The sequence below is a fragment of the Calonectris borealis genome, chromosome Z, assembly GCF_964195595.1.
Source record: "Calonectris borealis chromosome Z, bCalBor7.hap1.2, whole genome shotgun sequence".
Taxonomy (NCBI): domain Eukaryota; kingdom Metazoa; phylum Chordata; class Aves; order Procellariiformes; family Procellariidae; genus Calonectris; species Calonectris borealis.
The window spans coordinates 8,092,211-8,113,780 of record NC_134352.1 but is presented as its reverse complement, the minus strand read 5'-3'; the positions used below and the strand labels follow the sequence as shown (position 1 = coordinate 8,113,780).

Here is a 21,570-nt window from a genome sequence, read left to right as displayed (position 1 = left end):
AAGAGCAGTGGTGCGGGCTGTTGGAGCAGCAGGTTTTGGCAAAGCAGGCAGGTTTCCTCAGCCTCCCAGTGGCGAGGTACCATGTACCTGACCTTTGCTCTTTCAATTAAGGGAGAAGGTTTTTTTTGAAAAGTAGAAATATGGAATTTAGCCCCAAAATATCTATTTTTATCATCAGGATTCTGGCCTTGATTTTCAAAGCCACTTAATTTCCAATAGTTCTTACAGCCCACAGCTGGACTCTATTACAGATTTTAACTCACTCTAGCTGGATATCAGCTCTTAAAATCAGGTAAGCCACTAAAACCCAAAGTGTAAAAGGCAGCCACATTAGAAATCTTTGGTTTTTACTTAGTATTTGTAACTCAAAATTGATACATAATCTAGACATATCCAATAAGGATTAAAAACCAAAACAACAGTCCCATTGTGTGTCCCCCTCCTTTTCCCCCTCCATTTTTAAAAGCTGGTTTTGATGTAAATTATATACCTAATTTGAAGAGGTTACACACATTTCTACTGGGAGTTGCTAAGTATAGCTGAATTTGTCTTGGAAATGGAAGGGAAAACAGAGATGACCATTTCAGGTCTCTTCCAATTTTGTTTTAAGCAATTCTTGAGCAATGGTTCAGATGTCTTTGGAAATAGCAGAAAAGAAGTACTAAGGCACAGGAATAGTTTTATGTGGTGTTGACAGAGAAAGAGGAGAGGTAAACAGTAACGATGATAATGGCAATTATGAAAATAATAATGATAATCATAGTAAAACCCAATTATTTTGCTTTTTAATTGGTACTAGAGGGAGAGAGGAATTTTTGATTGGTATGTTTCTCAAGCCAAATTGCGAAAATTAACTGCCTTCCTAATAAAAGCTTCCAGCTGTTTGAATGGGGCTACGCTCCTGCTTTCTCGTCTGTATCTTATATGGAAAACGCTTTCCAGAGCGCCTTGTGTTCCGTAAAAGCAAAGGAAGTTAAATGAAGGCATTTTCAGCTTCATGAAGCAGACACCTAAAAGAAGGATGACATTTTTAAACTCTCTTTTTTTGCCTTATGTTGAGATAGTGTGAATATTTGATACTGCTGAGCAGCAGGACCATGGTTCAGACAGACACTTGACAACATGCCTAGTTTTAAGCTATGAATTTACCAAATAAAGAGCCAGCTAGGACTTGTGGGATCCTCATTCAGTTTTTAACCTGATGCAGTCATTTAAGGCAAAAAGTCTTTTGATATTAGTAACAGTTTCCAAACGTTTTACAAATGTTTAGAACATTTTGCAAGTATTGGCATTGTCTTACAGGAGTGCTGTGTTTGAAAGCTTCAGGTCTGTGTAACTTTCCATACAAGTACTTTTGCCATCTCTCGTACTATGAAATTCAACAGAAGTCAGAGTGAGAAGTATTAAAAAAAAAAAAAAAAGATCCTGACGGAGAACTTGGGTTATCTTGTCAGGGTCTTGTGTGACTCGCAGGGGTGGATTGACCACACAGGTATGGGACATAGCCCTGGTGCTACAGCTGCATCTCCTCTGGGAGTACTTCTGACCTAGAGTCCAGTGGTCTCCAAGGGGGGGTGTGCAAGACAATCCATCGGGGTGTGGGAAGAAACCATTAGAACTTCAGTAGTAGAGGTATATAATTTATAAATAAATAAATATACAGGTATTGGCGGGGGAGTGCTAAGAAATGTTTTACTGAATAGGGTGCACGATCAAACAGGTTTGGAGGCCACTGCTACAGTCATTCCTCTAGGTGTATCTTTGCCTGCAGTCCTTCATGGAAGCACCCCTTGAGTAGTGAGACTCAGGAAAAACGAGCTAACCCACTTCTGATTCCTAATGGTGATTCCAGTTAAGCAAGTATGTGGGTGTTTCAAGGATTGTTCCTATTTACCCCTTTTATTTTTCATGTCATTTATGCTGTGATCAAAGTAAGCATGCAATGGATATGAAATGTGCCCAGAGTATTTCTGCATTCAGGAGCATTTCTCCCCCAGCTTGCCTGCATTTGAGGATGCACTTACCAAGGTTTTCTCTTTCCCTGGTCAAAAAGGTGTCTTGTACAGTTCCACACTGGCATCTGAACTAAGCTCTGCATCTAATTATAAGCAGTATTAGTAAACATAGTTAGTTATAAAAAATACGTGATCGTACCTTAGACCTATCTGAGATTTTTTCTCTGAGTTTAAAGGCAAACTCCAGCTTTGCCCATAATACCACTGCAGCCGGTTATCCCTTGGTCAATGTAAAGCTGATTGTAATAGCAAATACAGCTGGATGTAAAAGTATCTCGGTAGCAGAGAGGAAAGGAAAAGGCAGGAGAAACAAATCTGCCAGAGATATTTGCACTTATTGACCTGTGAGACAAGTTTTAATTTCAGAATTATAGGGATGGGAAATGTCACCCTTTATGCACAATGAGTAAATGCCATCCTGCTGTGGCAGAGTTTTTCCTTTGTTGAATCAAAAAGAGATATAACACATTAGAAAACCCCAGGAGTTTTGTCCTTCTGCAAGTCCTCGTCTGGTTTAGAAGACGGTATTATTGCATTTGACTACTGTTTCTCTTTTAGCTCTCAGTTTTCACAGCTCTGTAATTTTGCGAACAGAACTGGCCCTCCCGCGCCCCAGGAGGACCCAGCTGTCTGAGCCGGAGCTGGGTTACGCAGCTGGGAGCCCGACTCCCAACCCGGCGCCAGCCACTCTCTGAAGATCAACCTGAAATGTAGGCAAACAGCCGTCTCAAAAACACAGGTAATGTAAAAGTGCCCAAAACTGCCGCAGGCACCGTGTCCCTGTCAGCACTTCCCTTTGGCTTACCTGGGGATTGATTTAACGTTAATTTGGCATTGCCTTTAATTGGGCACTCACTAGAACTTCGATAATTTGGGGCTTCCATCCTCTTCACGCATTTTGCACGCCACTGCAATTCAGAGGCAAGAACACAGGCATTCGAGCACAAGAGATTATTAAAGAGAATAATGCTTTTTTTTTTTGGTGGTGTTTTCATGTGAAAGAGGTTTAACAGAAATTATTATGAACGCTGTAGTTGATAGTGGTAAGTCTCTACTATTACAATTTATAATTAACCAGGTGAGTACTGAATACTGCCCTAGTAAGGGCAAGGCCAACAGTAACGCAAAGTAGTTGATGTGAAAGTAACTGTTATTACTACTATTACCTGATACTACTGTAAGGAAAGCTGAAAAGATATAAAGTAGCTTGGATTTTTGCTTACAAAGTAAAAATCAGTATTTCATGCCTTACTGTCGTTTGCGCCGGAGGCCCCCCAGGAGCACAGGAGGGGTCAGATGGTGCTTCAGCGATAGAGGAGGGCAGGAGGCCCCAGTGAGGTGAGCCACCACCTAAGTGAGCAGGGGTCACCCCACCCAACGCACCCCGGAGAGGGGGAAAGCTGTTAAGGAGCATCAACAGCCACAACCATACACTTTGCTCTAACGACTATAGCTGTAACAGAATTTAAGAATTAAGAGAGAAATTTCCCTTTTCAAAATTAAGCAATCGCTGTAGATGTAAAGACTACACCTGTCCCTTGAGAAAGGGCAAATCTGGGCTTTTCAATAGCAGCATTAATTCCAAGGTTCTGGTGGATAAACATGTATTTTCTTCTACTAAACTTTGGACGTAAGCAATACAGAAATGCAACATACATTACACATTCAAAGTTGTTTGTTTTGGTTTTTTTCTTATTCCCGTGGTATCACCAACCACAGCAACGTATTAGATTGATTTGCATGGACAAGTTGAAGGATTCAACAGTCTATTCAGACAACCACAACACGCTTCTCGCGTGTCATTTGCCACACACAGGACCGTTCTTTCCCCCAGCACAACTGCAATTTAAGGAGAACTGCACACTACACCATTAACTTCCTACAGAATACAAAGGACAAGAAGGATTTATGCTTGATTGTTGTATTTTCCCCTTCATAAGTTATGAAAATATCTTTCAAAAAGGAATCCAAAATAATCTGTTGTACAACATATGTTCAACTTATAAACACATAAAAATCTGTTTCAGAGTACAAAACAGTATTAATACAGTAAGAGTTTTATTTACATTATCAGTATGTGATATCAAACTTTTTACATGTACACTTCAGTCTCTTCTTTCAGAAGGGCCAAGCTTCTAAACAACAATTTTTTTTGAAGGTATGAATTTTAATAAAACCTTCAAATGCTGACAATTTATCAAATGTGTACTCAGGAAACACACTGTACATTTGCAAAGTAAATTAAAATGTGTAAAAAATAAAAATAACTTAAGAGTGACACTGCTTATCTACAGTCTCTTTCAGACTAATTTCAGTCATCATTTCTTATTCTCTTTTTATTAATATAGATTATTTCATGGCTCAGGAGAGGCAGGGAATAGCTTGTAATTTAGTATTCAGCTCAGGTCCTATCCTGCAAAGTTAAAAGGAAGCTGAGGAGAGTTGTCTCGATGCTGACAAGCATGTTTAGACTTGGCCTCCTAGCCACCAAAGTAGCTAAAGCAGTAAAGACCATACTCTCTTTAGCAAAGGCCTTTGTAGCATATAAATCTATTCAGGCAAGTCAGTGGTTGATATTTTGTTGTGCTCAGTCACTATCATATTCCTCTATTTTTAATTCGTCTTCCTCCATGATTGCTTGAGCTGCAACAGGCTGAGGCTGACTGCAAGGTAGTTCACTTCCACTGCACTGGCTAGAAGAGAGAGGGAATCCATCCGATTCGTTCTCATTCGTTCTGTTTTTCTCCAGCTGTACAGCTGTCTCCATGGCATGCACATCAGCACGGTCCCCCTCAGAGCTAACAAATACGTCTGGCATCCCAGGATCTTTGTCAGTAAGTGTTTCAAGCTTTAACCTGTGATATTATCATTGCAACAGTAAGTTACCACAAAAAAAGCCATCTCCTGCTCTCTCACGCAGAAGCTGCGATAGAGAAGACTGCCCATGTACCACACAAGTCACCCCCACTTCGCTGATGCTCAACAGCTTTCACGTTTTCTGGCAGTAATACCTCCCTTCAATCACAGTTAATTCAAGCCATACGCATTCTGTGCTTACATCACCACCTTCAGTATTGTGTTTTCACAGCTCTACATCTTCCAGGTGCAGATACTTGTGCCCAGAACCCAACACCGTACAGCTGACATGACAGCCTGCAGAAGACACGGGAGTTCCTCTCGGGGAAAGGCTGCCCTGCATAGCCTCAAGCCACAGCAGCAGCAAAACACCAGAGCACCTTTGTGCTCCATCGCTTTCCCAGTACCTGTTGTTGCTTAAATTTTCTTCCTTATGGTGACAGTGGTTTTGCCTAGCTTTCCTCACGCACATGAACTGCTAAGAATTAAGTTACTGACATAGTAACTTAAGTACATTAGACCCTTTCCAAGCAAAACTGAAAGCCTTTAGGACAGGAAGCAATTTAACTTGAAACAGGCAAATCAAAAAAAAAAAAAAAAAAAAAGAAGTGGAAAGAAAATCTTTTTATGTTTTACAATTTCTTTTACTATTTGCACATCTCAATGTTTCTAGCATCGTTATATCAGTATGTTAACAATGTTCCATTATTTTTCCCACTTTACATGGGAATAATAAAAACTTACAGTTACTGACAAAAACTCATCCTGACACCAATTCCAGCTGATCAAGTACCATGTATTCTCCTTGATGCCTGTTTCCTTGCTACAGTACTATTTCCATTCCATTAATAAATATAACAGAAAATAAATAAAATATTCTTATTTCCATTGAAACAGCTGCACATAAGTTATCTTAAGGACTGCTTAATAACACAAAATAAATTATTTTCAGTTTGGATTCCTGAAGGAAGCAAATGCTTACTAAAATACTTACATTTCTCTATACTTCCTTTCCAAAGTAGTGAAAAAAAGAAAAAGGATTACCATGTTTTCAGGAGAAAGTTACCCCTCAGATAAAACTCTAAATGACACACACCCAACTTATTAATGCAGATACAAAACGTTTATCAATATTTAAAGGTATGCTGCAGACAAAATTAATGGCATAAGGGAGTCTACAATTAATTTGTAAAGTTACAAACATTTTGGCTTAGACTAGGGAGATTGCAAAGAAATACATTCCTTGGGGACACCTTCCTTTCTTCCTGACTACAACCAAAATGGCTTTTAATACAACTGTTGGGGAACAGGGTGGTTCTTGGGTAATACAGCCTTCACCTTGCAGGCCAGCGTTTCATAGTGAAACTCAGTCAGCAATACCACAGTGATAGATATGAGATGCTTTGTCAGATGCCCTTACAAACTCTCTCTCTTGGTTAAGAGATGAAAGAGTTCGTCTCATTCCAGCTAACTGTCATCTTGATCCTTTATTAGAAAAAGACCATCACAATTAAAACTTTCCTTTATTTCAAAGATACCAAAGTTATAGAAATGTAACTGAGACTCTACTAGTATAAATGATGCCTATGATTCAGAAGGCTCACTAAAATCACAATATAACATTTAAAGGTCTTTTCCAACCTAAAGGATTCTATGATTCTATGTCATGCCATGTCACCCCATGAGCGCTACACCACCTGTAAGTAGGGCACTGGAGTCTCACAGTTAAAATAAACAGTATTTTTTCAGCATTTAACATCTAAGACAGAGGAACTTCAGTAGCTATAGTTTTGTTTAGAATGCATTTTTTTAATAAAAGGTTTACTAAGTAGTCTGACAGGCAAAAATTCCACAAAATAAAAATCAGTGCTGCTATCCAATTTCAGGGGAAGCACTCTTAAAATATTTTGTAGTTCCATAGATATACAACTGCTTCAAAGGAAGCAAGAATAATTCCCCATTATACTTTCTTTCTTATACTCTAACACACATGTGAACACAGAATCTTCTATCAAACTTCCAGATTAAAGTTTTACGTCATGATAAGCAATAGGCAAAGCATGCTATACTCTTCACATCAATTCAGTTTTATTCTCAAGTAAATGTTTTTGATTGTAAAAAAATATTTTATTCAGATCATGCACTGGAGAAACATAGATATGCCTAGGAAAAAGAAAGCTAAACAAGGATTAAAAGCAAGACTATAGTTAAAATGTTGCTACTTACATTGTAATGATAAATATAGAAAAAGTTTTAACAGGCAAAATATAAAATTATCATGCTACAAGGAAGGGAAAATGTCACATCGTGGATGCACACTGAAGATGTTTCTCTATGAAAGTGTTCTTTTCCTCAACATATTAAGAAAGAAAGAAAGTCTTATTTTCTTTAAGGAAAGACAGAAGTCAAGTTTACCTTCCAAAATGTCTTTTCAGTGGTAGCCTCCCAACGTCTTGGATAAAAGCAATCTGAGCTGAGAACAAAGAACCACCAGTATCATATGGGTAGATCATAACACACACACAATTAAACATACTGGAAAATGAATAATTTGTAAGTTTAGTCAAGTATTCCTGTATATATTTGCAATATTTTGGATACCAGAACACTGTGTGTGCATATATGTAATTTTTTTTCCAAACTGTTTACCATGTTACCATAAGATATTTACACATTGCCTACACAAAAAAAAAATCCCTGACATTCATCAACTGTGTATTTACGATGTAGAGTTATCATTCCATAGCCTACAAAATTAATTCATCCTGATGCCAAGGCCTCAGTTAAGACATAAAGCCTTTTATTAGAAGTAATTAACATAGCATAAGCGACTCAGCTGTCTAAATGGTAATTTTTGGATTATGTACCATACAAAGTAATTTTTTCCACATGAACTGTCTGCTATTGGATTACCTCAGGTTACACATTTTTTTAAATGCACTGCAAACTTGGATTTTGTTTACTTTATCTGGGAAAGGCTTTTTAAAGCCTTTTAATTCTGTTGATGTTAGTGGAAAGGGATCAGTAAGCAATGAACATCTAGTTAATATTGCCTACTAGGTTTCCAAAAGTCTTCTCACCAAATCCTCTAGTCCATTTAAAAGAAGCCCTAAGCCTAAGAGAGTAACTTAATCAGTAAAGTTTGATAAATAATTAATGAATAGGAAATGGGGAGAGTGGTATGAGGTAATAGTTAACTCTTGCAATGCAAAAAAGTTGCCAATACAGTTCTGCAGAATCTGCAGGTCTGTGCTAGGACCTGGGCTATCCAGTACATTCTTAAACGTAACCCTGTGAAAGAAGGGGCTGAAGAGGGAGATGAGCAAGTTTGCCGATGCCACCCAGCTAGACAAGCTAGTAAGGACGTGGGCAGACAGAAAAACTGTGCAAGGACCTTAAGAGACTGAGTGAGAGGGCAACATGATGAAATTCAAAAGTACACAGATAGCAGAAATCCATGCAGTAAAAAAAGGGAAAAACTCTTTCAAATACTCCAACATGAGGACCCCATCTTACACATTTATAAAGCATCACATAAGAGAGATGCTTATTTTAATTCTTTCAGTTACATAAGATTTAAAAATGTTCTTGATGTTGTTTCAAACCTAACAGGACAGCTTTAATTGTGGCTATGTTACTAGAAACATTTTTGGATATCAGCTATATGCATTTACCATAAGCATTTTTTTTACTGAGGCAAAAGCACAGATAGTATTGACATTTTGGGTTACAAAATTTTTCAGTATGCTTTAATTACAAAAAAGAGTCCAAGATCAAGAGTTACACCCATCTTACCTTGGTTTCTCATTGGATTTGCTAACATAGCAAGATAAGGCAATAGCTCTGTCTGAAGACACTCGGGTGGTAAACAGAAGCTTGAAAAGAGAGATTTTGCAGCAAGGCAGTTTTCTTGATACTGTAGGAGTTGGGGGAAAATGAAACACAAGTAAAAAAACTGGTAAATCATTATTAATGTAGATATTCGATACTGTAAAGACAGACTTTCTTTTTGCCTGCTGGATGACTACACAGAAGCTACTGAAAAACAAGACCAGAAAAAAAGATAAGCAGTTACAGTTAACATATACAGATCATAAAAATGGTAAATTCCTTCATTTTTGCCTTTTGCTGGGCATTAAAATTTCCAGAAAATATTTATCCCTTGATTATAGAATTCCCCACCCATCCAGGCCAATATTTTTTGCCAGATACAGCAAGAGAAGCATTAGTTCAAATCTGAAAAATTGCCAAGAGCTTTGGTATCTCACAAACAAGCTATTTCTGATAAACACATAAAACGTAACAGCAGTAGTTTGTTAAACTTACACAACAGTTTAATGTGATTTAAACTGCACAAAAACTTAAACTTACTTTTAGGAATACTTTATAGTATTTCAACACTAATTGTGTTTCCATTAACTTAGGATTAAGACTCTCCCAGCAGTGTGCCAACTTGGACATAGGAATCAGACTCTGTCAGAGGCCTCCAATTTATTTTTCCATTAAAGGAATAATACAAATGTAACTCTTTAAGCAAGTGCTTTTTAGAAGTAGCTTCTATCAAAATAGGATATTTGACAGGTTTAGCACTATGAGCAAATCTGATCTATACTACTCGTCATACCTTATGAAAAAAAAAACCATTTAAAAAAAAAAAAATCAAGCATTTACCTTTTTATTGATAAAGAACCACTGGGGTTTATGTAAAGGCCGGAATCCCATCCCTCCTTGGTGGTGGGCGAAGGCTCTGGATGTATTCGAATGTATCACCCCTCGGGTAGCCACAGATGCACTGTATTTTTCCATCACAAGGCGTGTCTAAGAGAGAAATCGGGCATTACGTGAACCCAAGGTCTCTGTACAGTGCGTCTCATTTGAACTAAAACACGCTCTGTAACTACAGTGACACAACACGGCCGGAATACATTTAGATTACTGCTAAACTTTGAAACTTATACTCAAAGCAGCTGGAAGAAAAAGCTAGTGCAATTACTTCAGGGAAAAAGCATACAGACTCCAACACATTTTTAACATAAATATGTTCTACTTAAAAATACTTTGTAGAGTATTTTACAAACACTATAACCCACTATAATAAAATACTGACAAAAGTTGGAGAAAAAGTTGGACCTGCATTTCTTCTATAGTTGATTACTTTAGCATTCATTAACAATTCACTGTCACCTATACTGTAAGTTTGAAGTGACACAGCTTAATTCTTACTGAATTGTAAGAAAATTGCTTTCTACCATTCATAAACACTTAGAGAAAAATTCAGAAGCTCAAAGAGTTCAGAATATTAAAAAAAAAGTTTGTGGGTATAAAAAGATGACACTTACACTCCAATTACTACAAAGGACATCAGCGGTGCTGAAATATTCACTGGCTCTCACTACATCATCTATATCAGAAAAAAAGTCTACGTAGTTCTGGTGAAGGTATAAATTAAACATGCTTCCAGACATATGTGATTTTTCCACAATATCCTATTAAGAAAAAAAAAAGTTCAAGTTTTACACAGTGTGTAAGGAAAAGCATCCTTATAAAAGTTACGATGCGTTTAGATGGTTAGGGAACTGGCACACATGATCTACAAAGTGATGCTTATAGACAAAAGGGAGGTTGGTTTGCTCCCAGAGAAGGCTCCCAGAGAAGGTGGGGATGGAGGGGCAGAAGCCATTGCTGTCTTCAACTCTCTTAAGGTGAAGGTGAACTCGGACTCCTCTTGGCAATGCATAGCGAAAGGATGAGAGGTAACAACCACAGGCTGCAGCAAGGGGAAGTCCACCTTCCACCACAAGTCCGTCAGCGAGGTGAGAGAATTTCTATCCCTGGAGATACTCAAAACTCCACAGATCAAGAGCCTGGGACCAGAGGTCCCTTCCAGATTAATTATTCTGTAACTTAGATTGAGTACACATATATTAAGATCAGTGACAAAACCACTGTGCTTGAGAATTTGCATCAATCACTTAGAGTTTGTTTTGGTTTGGTTTTTTCAAACCAAACTGGAATCAAATAGTTATTGCAGATGTACCTCAGGCTGAATAAGCAAGGTGTCTCGACGGTATTCTGATAAGTGATCAGGCAGCTGAGGAAATTCTGATTCTGACATTGGTTTTCCTACAAAGGATTTCACAATTTTTAGTCTTTTAGTATCAGAAATGTTGTTACATTTCTGCACATAATCAAAAAAGCCAGAAGAAAAAGACACACATTTCAGATTAAATATTCACAGTTAGAATAAAAATTAGATTGGAGCAAGAACAGAGATGTGTAACTGAATGAATGGTAGTTTTCATATATATTGAGCTTCATTTTTAGCAACTGTCAATTCCATCAGCAACTAAATTACACCATTTTCAGTTCCCAGAAAGCTCTTGATGCAGGCATAAGTACTTAATTATATAGTCAATATTATATACTCAACAACAAGTCATTAGTTACATTATACTTCGTATAACAAATTTCATCTAATTCTTTTCATATTCCCTCATCTCACTATTTTTCCTCAGCTGATTTTGGAACTGATATTGTGAATTATTCCTGAAATGTGGACAGCCAATGGCATTATGGATCTGATTTAGCTGAGTGCAAATAGTACTAGTTTAGCAAGTACCAAACGCTTATGAATTAGTTTTTAAGTGTTAAAAAAAAACAGTACTGTAACCACACACAGGGAGCAGGCAGGTTCTGTAAATGTAGAGAACCTGAGTGTATAAACAGTAGAACTTTCAGCAGTAGGAAGGTAGAAAGTATTTTGGAGAGGTGGAAAGGGAGACAGGGTACGGCAGAGAAGTGGAAGAGGTTTTCAGGTCAGAAAGGAGACAACACATACGTCTGTTAAAGGAAACAAGAGTTGAGACAAATAGGGAGGAAGAGACAGCAAGAGTCAAACCCATATACACAAATAAGGGAGGCAGTAGCTATGAGGCTGCAGGGCTGTTCTGCTTTTGTACAAAGCAATAGATGTGGCAGCTGTCTATCTAGCTTTGTGTGCATGACAGCACGTGGACCTAACGCAACTAGAGTGACGTAATTTTATTACAGACGTGTAGTACATCTTAATGAAACATTTATTTACCTAATAGATACAGACAGCTGCAATCTCAGCTACGACAAACTTTTATTACTCTTTTTATACTGTTATTAATGACCAAACATGCAAATTAGAGCTCACCCCAAGCCTTACTTTAGCAAATCTAGCTATTAGCAGCTGACATACTTTGCCCATTAAAAGGAAGAGTAAGTCAAAGTTTTCTTACTTTTGCAGTAAATTATTTTCCCCAGAGCATGGAAAAGAAAGATGGAAGCATCTTTGCCACCAATAGCTTGTATCTCCTGATCTTCTGAAGTATCAGATGTACTTTTCTTTCTTACTTTAGATTCTGCTGCTGCTGCTTCACATTTTAGTGTGGAGCTCCTTTTCTTCCTTGACCAAAACTCTTTCTCCAATGAGCAGCCTATCAATAAAAGCAAAAATACAATCAGGATAAAGTACATGAATCCAAAAAAGTTTTCTATTGTATTGCTACTGCTAATCTTATAAACAAACAAATAATAACAAAAAAAAGAACAGAAAAGGTTATATAAATAGGGGCACTAAAAGAAAACTCATTTATTAGGAAGACAACGCAGTCACCTAAACTAGCATGCTTCCTTCCACTTCTGTCCCTTAAGCCACAACTAAGGTGCCAAGTACTTTTTTGAATAATAAGTATCTGTCTTTAAAAAAAGCTTGCTTATTTGTTCTAGTTCTGATGCGTCCCCAACTTGCCTTTCTTAAAAGCTTCTTCTTTATAAAAGTGCGAATATATGTAAATTATATTTCAGTTACATTCTGCTCATTTATCAATTTATCTTCTATTTGCATTATCTGTATAATACCTTCACTGAAATATACGGCAGCAAGGTGATTCTTCCGACAGCCTACTAATTTCCACAATGTTTTGAGCTCCAAGGAATAAAACCCTTCTTCTACTCTAATTTAAAGCTCAAAAATTTTCACCCACAATTTGATTTAGTGGCAGGTGAATGTTCCTTATGGAGCTAAGAGAACTTATCCTTTAAGTATTTATCTTTCTTTTCTCTCAAAATTACCATGGATCCATTTCACCCGTTAATACTACTACAAAATTAATGTATCGCTTGTGTTTACACATATACACAAGTGAAGAAATAAATCATATATATGTAAAAACTAATACTGCATTCTCAGGAGATCAGCAAGGAGGTGAGGTGTCTCCAAAATTTACAAAATATCACTGGCTGCCAATCATTTACCTAACTGAAATGCCTGAACAACTGAAAAATTTCTATTCAACACAAAGGCAGCTCTTCTCAATCTGTTACAGAAAATGTGAGAAGAGAATGTTCAGTGTGGTATGACTTGAGTACATGATTCTGAGATGTCATGTACAGAAGCTGTCAAGCCTTTGTTTTCTCTCAAGTTCTCTTTATAACTCTCATGTTTTTACGTTTCCAAGGTAATTTATTAAAAATTACACAAACTGGTCATTTTAAGACCATTTAGATTTTCTACAGTATGCAGAAACTACTTAACATCCAGCAATGAGCTACTGCAAACTTTCCTCAGGTAACACCAACCTACTATTTATTAACTTAATGGGATTATCATCAAAATGGTTTTACTGAGAGGAGTTTTATATTTTCTGATTAACACAGAACAATACAAACTTAGTATACTAGAAGACAACACCAGAAGAATTTATTTTCCATGTTTGCAAGTTAAACCTAGAAACGTGACTCTCCCTCATGTAATTTAACAGACACAGCTAAGTTAATTTCAATATACTCTAAAACTCAAACTACAACACTCCCTCTTACAACTAGGGCTTGAAACTACATCTAATCCTGTACTCCATGAGCACATTTTCTATTTCCAAGGTGGATGGGAGAGAAAATGAGTAAGAGCAACAAGATCATTGCTAGCTTTACAACATACAGCAGAACACAACTGTTGAATTCACTTCCTTACTTCTAGGTTGAATATAAATGCTGGCACCATCTAACCGTTTTTAGAAAGACTACACGTGCCAGTGTACTGCTTTTAAAAATCATAATTATGCAACTCGCAAACATTGGTTTCTTAACAATTATTGACTTCAAATGCTTGTAAAAGACATGACAGTCTTTCTTTCGATGTTGAAGCATTTAAAATAACCCCAAACTAAGTCTGATTTGAGCATTGTCCGACCAAGTACTTTGAAGACTACTAAACTCTGAACTTCAAAATTATTCTATAATACACTTGATAACTTCACAGTAGGTCATGCCACTTCACAGCTTTTCAATTTACCAACAGCTGTAGGAACTCCAAAGCAAAATCAATCATTACAGAAATGCTGTATACAAAGTCAATGGGCTATTTCAGAAATGCTTTGAGGGTAGAGATAAGGACATGGAGAAGTATAAAGAACCAAGCAATGAAAATATCCCTTTCAAATTAAGGTTGCATCATAAAAGCTTTTATCAGTAAACACACACCAATAGCAAAGTTATCACGAAGAAAAGAAGGCATTTCATTAAATTACATTAACACATACATAGCAGATGTTACTCGGTTTTAAGACTACATGTAACAGTCATGAAATGGAACATTTTCAGCTTAAAACAAACTTTGTCCCTTTTAGTCCTGCTCCACAGCAGGATGTCAAAAATGTGTTGCACAGCTTACCTAGCTGTGCTGCAACAGTGAACAGAATACCCTCACAGGAGAAACAGTCAAAATGTCATTCGCTTAACAAAATCATAGATATTTACCTTTCATGGAAGAAAACTGAAGACTGTTTATTGCACTTCTTATATCACCTGAACAACCTCTGCAAAGCAACTCCAGAGATGTTCTATCAAGAGCATAATTCTTTTCTCTGTTCTACAAGGAAAAGCAACATTCAAAGTAATAAGAAAAAGTAGAAAGAGGAGTATTTGAATATTACTCTGGCTGTGGGGAACCACCTCTGATACACACCATAAATAGATTACATGAGCACCCACCATGTGCTCAAACCATGTAATAACTGCTAACTTTGAAACATTTAATCCCTTTAATCCCATTGCCACATTTTATATAGCAATATTAAAAAGAATAATGCACATAATTCTTTGCAAGGTGTCACTCAGTATTAGACTTGGTTGTAATCAAAACAGTTCAGGAATAATACAGGATTTAGGTTTGTGACCTCTTCTGGCCTTGCTGGATACAATGAAAATTACTTCTATTCCTATTATTTATTTCATATATATAGTTTCTGTAATAGGCAGAACAATTTTCAGAAGTAACTTTGAAGACTTAGAACAAGGATCAAGTGGAACTAATCTTAAAAATAAGACATCTTTCCAGTTTGTTCCTTGTGTTCTGTTGAGGGGGGGACTGGTGGAGTTTTTTTGGTGGGGTGGGGGTCTGCTGTCAAAGATCAAAAAAATACAGTAACAAATATAAATAACATATTTCAGATATAAAAGTCTGAAATCTTTTGGACCTGGCACTGCACAGAAGTTATCAGTTTTGACAACTTACCATACTAGCTTCTGTTGCAGCTATTCGATTAAGAACTTTCATCATATTTGTTGGTGCAACAGGCTTGAAACTGTTGGATTTCATTTAAAAAAAATTAATTAGTTTCTGACTTCTCACTTATTTCAATCAAGTTTTAATGAGATAAAAGATCTTACCTAATATTGGATATACACAACTCCTCTAGAATTTCCGTTGGGAATAGTAACCTCTGATTGCTGTCTCCACTGAAGTTATCTGAGATTATAAATATAAGGGGACATCTACTTGTACGAACAAATCTCCTAAATTGAAAAATAAGCAAGTATAACAAGAATCAAACTCCAGTTTACTGCAAGTGGCTAAAACTAATCATTAAAAACTTATTTGCAACTGACCTGAGAATTTCATGTAGACTGCTAGGGTCTCGATAGAATTGGTTAGGTATGTCCTATTCAAAACAAATGAACTGCTGTCATTACATTCAGATGTATATACGTTCTCCCACAGACTGACTGTTATGGCACACTACGTTGCTACACATTTTTTCTTCCTAGTTAGCTTGCTTTCAACTAAATTTGAATGTGGCTAACAGTGAAGATAACCAGGAGGAAAAAAAAACAAAAGAAAAAAAAAAACAAACCAAGGCATAGTATTTCTTTCTTTTATTATGAAAAAAAAATTATCTAAAACCAAACATTTTCTTTCTGTCGTTGTTGCCTAAGAAGCAGCCTTGGGTGATTACACTGACTACTAGACAGTTTTACTCAGAGAATAAACATTCAAGGTAGCAGCTCCACTGAGGAAGAGGACAGGATTTACTATTTGAGATATGAGAGGACTACACAAGGAAGTGACTTCAAGAAGAAAAGTCACAGAAAACTATACTTCCTAAATTCTACAGTACATCACATTACTCAGCTAGAATTTTTATCTCATCTATTCTTTTTCTTGAACATTTACAGACAACTTGACTATCATAACCTATAAAATTCCTCTGTCAGAAAAAATGAAAAGCACAGAAGGAAAATGCTATTGAAACACACTCCTGAATAAATAAAAATACAGTCTTCTCCTGTACTTCCTGTTATGGCTTACAAACCCTCGGAGTTCACATCTTTGCCCTAAATAACTTCCTCCGCATAAGACCAGGGAATGCTAAATTTCAAATGCTTTCTGATTGTATTTATTCTCACATATCTTCTACACTCTGGCATCCTTAAGTAACAAGAATAGTGGGGGGTTTTTTCCCTCTTCCTGTTTATACACATATATATTTCTAGAAAGCTAATAATACAGAAACATGGGTATGACTTTTCAATATTGTTTGGATCTACTTTTTGATACTCTGTTACTTACTTCTGCACACAAACTAGTCTCCAATTTCTGCCTATTAGCTTATATAGTTTAACTACAGGTAGAACTTGGTTCTAGTCTGCTGTAGAGACTCAAAAAGTAATAAAGAACTCATCTTCAGTAAAGCAGACTAACTTTTGGCAACACCAATGCACTAGCTGAACCTAGTTAGTATGTCAATATTATAATAAAAGGTACTGTTTTCAAAACAAGATTTCACAAGTTTTCACTTACTTCAATAAGAATAAGCTTTTTATCACTTTCTGAGGACTCCCCAAGCATCTGAAGTTTGTTATACTTATTTGCTCTTAATAGAAAATCTTGAAAGAGAGCTGCTTGGGCCTGACTCGGAAACGTATGAAAATTTGAGTCTGAAAAAGAAAACTAATTAAAAATATGTATTCTATATTATACCAAGTAGAATATATATACACCCACAAGAACTGATATCCACCCATGCTATTTTCTGACGGTAGCCATTGAACACCAGCAGCCAAGCCCTTTGGCAAACACATTACAACTACAAGAGAATTTTTAAAGGGTAGAATTCAGCTGAGGACCCAGAACAAGACAGACTTACCTATTTTTATTTAATTTGCTCAAATGATATCCAGGCTATTACATAGCTCTGTTACTGATTTCAATTGCAAATTATTTTGGCGTAAACACTGTAAAAAAAACTAAATCCCTTTTCAGATAAAAGCAAAAGAAAGGTTCTTATTAAACACTAAGGATCTGACTTACATGGATGTGGATCTGACTTCATATGTGACAGAGACATAAAAGAAGAAAAAATACAGAATACAAAAATCACAAAAGTAACTGGAAGAAAAAAAAAAAGAAAAGAAAAAATCAAAACACCTACCGTGGTCAAACATATTTCTTAAGTCTTCTTTTGTAAAGTCTAAAGATATCGGATTGGTCCATTCTTGCACCTGAAGGCCAAGATCTTTTGCTAATATTTGTATAGTTGCAGTCTTTCCACAACCAGGAGGACCAGTTAGCAGTAAAACAGAGCCATCCTGTCACAAGGGGAAAAAAAAAAAAAGAAAAGAAAAAAAAAATCCCAAACATGATAAAGACAGAAAGTTGGCTGAAGATGAATATTGGTTGAATTTCTTCTATAGCTTCTCTGGTGATGATTCTCTTTTCCCTATAAAATCTGAGTTAAATATTTTTGTTATTAATTTACCTGATGAGTATTCAGATAGAAAGAGCTAGAGCAGAACTCTGAAAGCCTTGCTCTCAGTTTTTAATGCATCTGTTCAGTTAACTGCACACCATGTAGACTATGAACATGACACATACTGAACCGGAGAATCGGCTCTGAAAAACACTAGGCAAGACTGGTAAATGATGCATAAGAATACTTCTTATCAATCAAGAGGTTAAAAACATCCTATTACATCAAGTCAGTGCAACTGGAAATTTGCCAAGATACTTAAAATTAATCTGTGGGAGATAAAATGCAGTTACAAGCACACACTGAAGAGGTATGAACTGACTCGATGCTAAAAAATAGTATTTCTGAGCAAAACCAGAATCCACCTCTTAGCAGCATAAGCCCCAAACAAATGCACAAGCTCTAATCTATGTTCTTAACAGATTTCTTATAATGCAATAGATATATAGTCATTACCTGTAAGTTAAGGTTTTTCTCTGAAATTAAAATAAAATTGAATCCTGCTCATTTGCATGGTTTTGTACCTCTAGTGGCTAATTTTAGCAAGATTACCTGCTTTGGCTGCCTCTGAAATATGCGCGTTTTTAACCAGGTTTCAACTTCTTCAATTTTCTTCTTTTGCACAGCAAGGTCATTCTAAAACAAGATTAAAATATGCATAAAGATACGCATATATACACTTCTTGGTTTCTAAGACTGTAATGATGAGATTCAAGAACAGACTATACGCTGACTAAAACGTTAGCAGACAAGTATGTGTATATCCCAGTTACATATGTTTATGCTATGTAGAAGTAAGTGCAACAGTTAAGAATAATCATGTCAGCCTGTCTCCTCAAAGAACCAATTTTCCATTGCTTGCCGTTGGGAAATAATGAATTATTTATTATTCCTAAAGTAACAACATTACAATCTTGCCTGTTTGTGTCAGTAAGCTGATAGCTATTGCTGGTATTTTTTAAGCTCTACTGATTCTAACACTACATAGATTTTTGGAACTTCTGCAAATCTCATGCAGCTTACTCGCCTTCTAGTCTTGTAACTCAATTCCTCTCCAGAGATGAGCTATTGAATATTTAAATATAAAATACAAGCACTACACTAACATACTTACATCAACAAGCTAGGAGACAGTTAACACACATGCTGATACCTTTGAAGCACACTGTGAAAAAGCTGTTCCACAAGCAGAATCAGTGAAGACAAGTTTACTACAGATTTGCGTCCTTTCTCCTTGAACCCCTAAGGTACCACAGTACCCGCCACCCACAAAGCCATGCCTAAGATGCATCAAGCAAGCAAGAGAAAGCGCAAACTGCAATTAGTCAAGTACTCTGAACATGCTAACAGACCAGCTAACTGCTGTCCAGTTATGCAAGATAATTTCTGTTATCTTTCCCATAAAGATAGCACTAATTCAGTTCTCTCTCTGTTCTTTAGCTGTGTTTTTTCCTAGTGCTTGGAGCTGTCAGATCTGGCTGAAATTCAGTAACGGGTTCAAAAGTTTAGGAGTGAATGGACAGGAAACAACAGCTCATCAGTAGCTTTCTCTCCTCAGGAAGCCTGGGGAAAAAATGCATCTCCCAGAGATAAATAGCTCGTTAAATCTTAACTACAGACAGTAAACAAATCAAACTAGTACTTCACTGCCCTAATAAAATAGGATAGAACCTAATAAAATACTTAGAACCTGACCAATACAGATTATGAACAGAAGCACAACATGCTACACTATAATGTTACTACTACATTAGCACTTAGAATAACTCTCACACCTGAGTTTCGGGTTTGTATCTCTCTACCCATGGCTCATCTTGAGATTGGCTCCAGTTTTGTCTGGACTTGTTACAAGGCAGATCTACTGAAGACAACTTTGCTCTTTTTCTGGGCAGAACTTTGGTTTTGCTACTTTCTGGCACAGAAGACAGGTCTTCCTTCTTCTGCTGCCGGTTTCTTCCAGAGTTGCCTTCTCGTGGCTTCACAGGAACTGCACTAGAAGAAATACTTGTGTTTCCAAAGAAGTCATCAAACGAACGTGCCAACCAATCTGTTACCTGTTAAAATACAAACATTTTGCTATTAATGTAGCACTCTCCTCCCCTTAATTGGGTACTGTTGTCTCTAGAAAACTGGAAATTTTGTTCAAGTGTATATAAGAGTATCTCGTAGATGTAAAGAACCTCATGAGCATTGAAAGGCATACTACTGGTTAGCAACAAATATGGGCACTTGTGCTTTTTGAATGTGTCAATTACACGCTTCTTCGGTATTAAAAAAAGCTACACCTTACAGGTTGTGATAGAGTATTTTGCTGCAAATTGGCAAATCAGAACAAGTTGAAAATTCTACAAACACACACTCAAACCAAAGAAGTAAAATTAAAACAGAGGTAAGAATGAAAAAGTAGCATAAGCTTATTTATACCATTTTCACGTTAAGGTCATGTTCATGTTGTCTCTATATAGTTTTCAGCATGTGGCTTTTTTGTTTTTTCTTTTTGTAACATTTACAATGCAGCCATTTGTGTTTAAAAGTTAGAAACAAGCAAGAGAGAAAAATTATTTAGATAGCCTAGTAAAATCAAGTAGTATTTGTTTGCTGTGTGGGGAAGCTTGGAGTGATCTAGAATCAGAGTGTCACATGTATCAGAACTCTGTCTGACGGTGACAAGGAACAAAACTGCTAATAAGGTCAACATTTAATTTTGGATTTGAGACGTACCCTGCTAGGACAGGTGTACAAACTTACACCCCAGAGCCACTTTTCAGCCTACCTATGGTCCCAAAACAACATCCCAGGGGTCGCACACTCTCCTCTGCAAACAACTGCACGATAACCTTTTAGCATAGGAGCCGTAACAGGTTACATGCCAAAACACAGTTCTATGCGAACAGGAGTAACAGAATAGACACGTCATCTCCAAAAGGTCCCTGAATACTCTACAGTTTACACATCTTATAAATGAATGCAACAGACCATTACCAGACAAGAGATTATCTGAGAGTAAGAGCCATTAGCAACTGTGAAAGGGGATTTGCCTCTGCACGGCTGGCTTTTCACGTTATTCTGACAAAAACTATTTTTAGTTGAATTTGCATCTTTACCAGCGGGCCGGACACCACCGTGCGAGGGGGTTTCCTTTCTACACACTACACTAGTCATAAGAAAATAAACATCTTACACATACAGACAAACGCAACTGAAAAGGACCTGAGACCAAGGAGTAATTGCTGGGCCTAAAAACGTTGCTAATCGGGGCCGCCGGACTCTTCCCGGGAGCTGCAAAAAGCTTCCTCAGGGCAGACGTCACGCCAGCGGCCCCCGAGCCCTATCCCCCCGCCTCCGCGGCCTACCTCCGCCGGCGCCGCCTGCCTTCCCGAGGAGCTTCCAGACATCCTCAGCCCGGGCGGGGCCCATCCGCCGTGCGGCCCCACTGCGACACCCGGGCCTGAGGGGAGAGCCCCGCTCCCGGGGCCGTCGGCACCGAGGCAGCACCCGGGCGGTCTGAGGCGGCAGCGGGACCCCGCCAGCCGCACCCAGCCGGGCCGAGCCCCCTCACACCGCACCGCCGAGGGGACCTTCTCCTCCGGCGGCTCTTAGCTGTCCGCGGAGCGCCTGCCTGCCTGCTTGCCTGCCTACCCGCC

At 37.5% G+C, this 21,570-nt stretch overlaps 1 protein-coding gene across 2 annotated transcripts; it reads right to left on the bottom strand.

The window, feature by feature from the left end:
- Window positions 1-4,056: 4,056 nt before the first annotated feature.
- Window positions 4,057-21,565, bottom strand: RAD17 (RAD17 checkpoint clamp loader component). 2 transcript variants are annotated; one of them, XM_075137324.1, is made up of 16 exons: window positions 21,280-21,565; window positions 19,702-19,980; window positions 18,479-18,562; window positions 17,609-17,765; window positions 16,978-17,114; window positions 15,786-15,838; window positions 15,567-15,692; window positions 15,412-15,481; window positions 14,655-14,766; window positions 12,137-12,334; window positions 10,909-10,994; window positions 10,211-10,357; window positions 9,543-9,689; window positions 8,667-8,787; window positions 7,287-7,344; window positions 4,057-4,870 (listed from the first exon to the last, which is right to left on the bottom strand). In XM_075137324.1, the coding sequence occupies exons 1-16, from the start codon at window positions 21,319-21,321 to the stop codon at window positions 4,603-4,605; spliced, it is 2,085 nt and encodes a 694-aa protein (XP_074993425.1). In that variant the 5' UTR covers window positions 21,322-21,565; the 3' UTR covers window positions 4,057-4,602. The 2 variants fall into 2 exon arrangements, with proteins under 2 accessions (XP_074993425.1, XP_074993426.1); XM_075137325.1 differs by lacking the exons at window positions 4,057-4,870; window positions 7,287-7,344 and adding an exon at window positions 7,366-7,406.
- Between the last annotated feature and the right edge of the window lie 5 nt (window positions 21,566-21,570).

Excerpts from the sequence above, each read along its gene's own strand:
- RAD17 (XM_075137324.1), bottom strand. The coding sequence starts at position 21,321 with ATGTCTGGAAGCTCCTCGGGAAGGCAGGCGGCGCCGGCGGAG. Across the intron at positions 8,788-9,542 it reads GGTTCTTTATCAATAAAAAG|TATCAAGAAAACTGCCTTGC; the intron begins GTAAATGCTTGA and ends CAACTCCTACAG. Across the intron at positions 4,871-7,286 it reads CTGAAAAGACATTTTGGAAG|GTTAAAGCTTGAAACACTTA; the intron begins GTAAACTTGACT and ends ATAATATCACAG.